Source organism: Primulina eburnea, chromosome 9, assembly GCF_022965805.1.
Source record: "Primulina eburnea isolate SZY01 chromosome 9, ASM2296580v1, whole genome shotgun sequence".
NCBI classification, from domain to species: Eukaryota; Viridiplantae; Streptophyta; class Magnoliopsida; order Lamiales; family Gesneriaceae; genus Primulina; species Primulina eburnea.
The window spans coordinates 6,459,010-6,464,533 of NC_133109.1; the positions used below are offsets into that span (position 1 = coordinate 6,459,010).

Below are 5,524 nucleotides of genomic sequence, written 5' to 3' on the forward strand. Positions count from 1 at the left end.
TACAAATTATTTATATATAGTATTTGTCACCATTGTCACGAAGGAGTAGATATCAAATATATATACATATTGCACATTTTGTGCGCCACATCACAAAATAAGAAAAAAGTGAATAATTAATTAGGATCACCGCCGAAGGTTTTCTCGCTGCTGTAGCACATGTACAAGAACCCATCTTCATCCTTGGCTGCATCATACAATGACTCCATCAAGCTTGCTGCACAAGAAAACAGCCAACTTTCATACTAGCACAAACTAGGAATTTAACTCTAATTACACACAGAGATGTAGTTGTGAAAAAATTTCAATTTACATGTTTGCGGCAATGTATTCTGCACAAAGACAAAAAGAGCTTTGCCAGGAGCCAGATGAAGCCTGCCACTCAGAATGTGAATGAATTGGCCAACAGACATGTCCCGAGGTACCAGGAATCTGCTTGCAAAAGAACTCATATATCACCTCTTGTGACCACCTTATCTCAATAAAAGTAAAAGATATATTTTTTTGGTACTCTTATTCAAAACCTCAGATATATATTTAGTAGCTTGTGGGGTTGACAATTGTTATCCAGTGGGAAATATTATGGAGTTTTCTAAGTTACAACTTTTGGAATAGTATGAGAAAGTCAATGAACAAGTCACTTTCTCAATCAAAGAGAAAACTTGCCAAAAAATTGTATATTATCATATAAAAACATGGAATAGCAAGAACTAGTTTCTTCTATTACAGGAAATTGATGCTCGTGGTAGGTTCAGGACAAACCAATGAGTTTGAAATGGGACAGAGTAGCTCCAGGTAGCAAGATCGCTAATACATAGGACACAAAAGTATGTATGCTAACAAGGATGAAGTGATGACCCCGAGATTAGTGAGGCAAAATTTTTAACCAATCCTTTCGATATGAACGGGGTGCGGGTGCAAAAATACTCACGGGAGTGAGTGTCACTGCATACCAGTACAAGCATGACACAGCAAATCAACCTATAAAGTTTTCATCATCTATTTGATCAGTTGACTTAAAAGCGAAAACACATATAGATAGATAGATAGACAGATAGATAGATATGAACGAATAGCGACGATAACTATCTGTCATTGCCATATGATTGAGTCCACTAAAACATGCATTATCTTCATGCATGTAGTCATAAAATAAAGAATGAGACTAAAAGGATATCTATGTTAAACACTAAGGGAAAAAATACAACACGAGTTGATAATTGGAAAAGAAAGAAAAGACTTACTTCTTCTTCTCCATCTCAGGGAGGTCAGTTTTCTCGTACCTTTCAACGACCACCTGCAACAATCCCCATGAGTAACTAACAGCAGAAACGCATGCACAACTAGATTTAAAGTTATAGAAACAGACTATCAGTAGCTAGATACATAAGATTATCCATCATTCAGGTTTACGCCCTTGCTTTAAGCTTTATTATGCCATCTTGAAAGATAAAATGTATTTTTGCATAGTTATAAACAAGCACAGCAACAGGCAATTTTGTTTGTCAAAAGAATCTTGAGCATATTCAACAGTTATTTGTTCAAAAAATTTACAGAATTCTGAACATAGATACGATGAAAATGCTTCCAAAACTAATTCATATAAAATTTTCAGCTATGTAATTAATCTCGATGTCAAGATAAAGTTCATTAGAGTGATTCGAACAAGTTAATCAAAGCCACCCAAACCACCAACTTAACAAAAACAACACTGCCACTTAGTCTCCCATCTGCCTCTCTACCTCCAGGATATACATCACACACCTCATCACACAATTAGTAACCAACAGTTGTTTCCATCTCGAGTACACCCACTCACAGTTGGCTTATTCACCGCTCCTAGAATCATCCTTTGAAGACCTTCTTTATCAGCTCTAAGTAGCATGAAATCATCAAAACTAACTTATTCCCCATAATTGTAGCTTTAAGCAAACAACATTAACCAGAAATGCACCTCGATTTTAATACATCTTAAAAGGGTCCATTTATTCTATATGACAAAAAAAGATCGAGAGGAAACAATTAAAGATGAAATGCACTTCTATGCTGAAAATGTTTCTCAAATAAAAAAAGAGAAAACCTATGGCCGCAGGGCGTACAAAACATTTTTTTACAGAACCCAGAAGGTCTATCATTGTTTTGCTTGAAATCTATGTTTATACTTTCTGCTAATTCTTTCTCCTCCCCAACAAAAAAAAATGAGAAAAAGAAAAAGTAAATAGAGCAATTAAACCAAGTAAGCTCGCTCGGTTCACATGTCAAGCTAGGCTACAGCACCAGGAAAATAAATAGTATTAGGGACAGAAAATTCGTGCAATCTAAGACATAATTCACTTCCGATCGTGGAAAAATCCATTAGCCACGAAAATAATAGATTAATTTGTCAGGAATTTTCAAAGTTCAGAGCTTCACTTACAGGGAGTCGATCGGGATATTTGGCGATAATGTCCTGTGATTCTAGCATTCTTTCCTCTGCAATGAATTGAGATATTAATCATTCAATTTGAGCTATAAATCACTAAATCGAACAAAATCTTCGAAAGGAAGAACGAAAATAATAGACAGTACGAACCAAGGGAGAATTGTCCCTTGAAAGTTTGAGTCTTCGCACGCCCCATTTGCGATTTGATAGATGGTACCCAACCCCGAGAGAGATATAGACGATTGCGTTTACAATTTTACAACTACTACTTTTCCAGCGGGCAACCTTCTGCACGGGGTGTTTCTTTTTTTTTTTTTTTTTTTTTTTTTTTTCCATTTTGATCAATTATTTTAAAAAAAATTAAATACTTTCTTAAAAACATGGTTGATTAGATTCATTTTACAAATTTTTCCCTTTCCTAATGCAAACCCGACTCTCCTCCCTTTTTCACCATAAATTATATATAACGACACGTGTACATGACTAAACTTAGTCACAGACTGAGTTTGGTTTGGGTCCGGTTAACAATTGGTTCCCGTCCGGTTAGATCCTTTATTTTAAAAAAATTATTATTCATTAAAACATTTAAATTTTTAAAAAAAAATAAAAAGATCTTGCACTTATAAGTTTGGCAAATACTTGTGTGAGACGGTCTCACGGGTCGTATTTGTGAGATGGATCTCTTATTGGGTCATCTATGAAAAAGTATTATTTTCTATGCTAAGAGTACTACTTTTTATTGTGAATATGATTATGATTGACACATCTCACAGATTAAGATCCGTAAGACGGTCTCACATGATACTCACTCTATAAGTTATAACTATATAAGATGCATATATAGCCTTTTTTGATATATAGAAATCAAAGTCTACGGAGCTCGCTTATCTTTACACATGTATCTTTAGGAACGGCGCTACTCAATCATTCCAATTTCATCTCGTAATTGTTCCAGATGTTCCCTTATTTATGTCATATTCTTCTTCTTCTTCACTTTTAATATGTTGTTTAAACTTGTGGCTTTTGATCAATCATTGAGCAAATATTGGGCTTCCAAATTTTCCGGCCTTAAGATTGCATGTCTTTCATCCACTATATTTCTACAGATACTAAATGCTCGCTCCACTGCAACTGTTGAAATGGACAAGATAAAATTCTTTTGTTGTTATAGACAAAATTGGATATATTTGTATTTTTTGAGATCATCATCGTAATATGTCGAAAGTTTTTTCATCTGCATCATTAAAATTAAAAGTGGCGTTAAAATATTATCAAGTTCCACCGGAACTTGAGGATCCTCGTAGACGTTTCACCAGTTCTCTTAATAAAAGTTGTGTTTTAGTAAGTTTAGATGTTATATTACTAGTGGTAGTGAATTGTGGTTCATGTTGAAAAATTGGTCCATCATATTTAGTGTTATATTTGTTATAAATATCATATAAATGAGTTCTATTATTAAACAAAATCAATGAGATAGATGAAACCGTTTCCATAATAGGGGTCTAAAGAATTATAATATAATATTAATATTTATTATAAATCGTCTAATTTAAGTCTATGATCTAAAACAAAATCTCATAAAAATATTTCAGAAGTTTCTCAAAAATATTTTTCTCATTTTTCTTTCATGACATAAATACATTGAACTAAAGCTGCATCACTAGATTTAGTATGTTCACTAAATAATATATATATATATATATATATATATATATATATATATATATATATATATATATAATAATAATAATAATAATAATAATAATAATAAAAAATTAGAAGTATGATAATAAACATCGGATAATTGACACTATCGTCATTAAAAACTTTTAAAATCACAAATACTAGTGCATATGTTTCATTGATTCGAAAACAAATAAATATCACAAGCTTGAACATGTTGATAAAAAATAATAATAAATCTTTATATTCAAAAGTGGATGATAACAATTTATATATTGAATTCCAACGAGTTGGAACATTTTGTGCAAAATGTTTTGGCATCATACCATTTATTTTGAAAAATTTGTCTCATTGTTTTATAACTTGGAGATGTGTCCATAAATAATGAATTGCAGTCCTAATTGGTTGAATATGTGATTTTAAATTTTTAGTTCATCTTGAACACAAAAATTTAAAATATGACATATGCATCTAATATGAATTTTTTTACCACATAGTAATGTTTGACATATTTGAATAAGCTCAATAATACTATAAGTATTTATACTAACATTATCAAAATAAATTGAAAAAATTTGAGAAGTTAGATCATATTCTTTAAAATAATAAATATACTGAGAAATATTTTGTCATGTGTGGTTCAATAAAACGTCTATGTCCAAGCAATCTTTTTTTAATGTTTCAAGAACTATCAATCCAATGAAATTTATGAAAGGAATATATTGTTCGACAAATACAAAAAATAATGAAAATATCAGAATATGATATAAAATAGTGAATTTGTGTTTAATCAGAATTAAATTTTGTGCCAGATGTTACAACATCTTGGACAACATGCAACGAAATATTATATTTTGTAACACAAATTGACTTTAAATAAATAGATGGACAAGATTAAATTTGCACAAGTATAATATTTGTGTGGTGTCTTATGGCAAAAATTAATCACTAGAAAACCAAACCGTTTACAAAAACCTATCACTAGTGATTATAACAAAAGTCAATTTCTTCAACAAGTTGTGAAAATAAATAGATTTCTAAAACAAATAACCAGAATAAAACTTTAACAAGAAAGAAAAAGTGTGATTCCAAAAGGGAATCCACGAAAACGATCTTCAGCTAACTTCTTTACGGATGTTGTCTGTAGATGTTCCCAACATTCAAGGCAACACACGATCACCACTCTTCAACATCAACGGCTTCGAGAATTATTTTTCTCTGAAAATCTCCACTCCGTGTACGTATGTATGATCGATATTGAAGCAACCCTTCACCAATGTCCTTGACCTCTTATTTATAGATGAATACTTTTATCTCCACAAGAAAACCTTAGCACAAGGGAAGTAAGAGCTTTATTAGGAATAAACTCTTTTTAAACACTAATGTCATATCTCATCAATTCATTATCATAAATAACAT

At 31.6% G+C, this 5,524-nt stretch overlaps 1 protein-coding gene across 1 annotated transcript; it reads right to left on the reverse strand.

Annotated features, from left to right (window-relative positions):
• Window positions 1-2,724, reverse strand: LOC140841238 (autophagy-related protein 8i-like). The gene is made up of 5 exons (XM_073208511.1): window positions 2,573-2,724; window positions 2,417-2,472; window positions 1,245-1,297; window positions 314-432; window positions 1-217 (listed from the first exon to the last, which is right to left on the reverse strand). The coding sequence occupies exons 1-5, from the start codon at window positions 2,616-2,618 to the stop codon at window positions 117-119; spliced, it is 375 nt and encodes a 124-aa protein (XP_073064612.1). The 5' UTR covers window positions 2,619-2,724; the 3' UTR covers window positions 1-116.
• Between the last annotated feature and the right edge of the window lie 2,800 nt (window positions 2,725-5,524).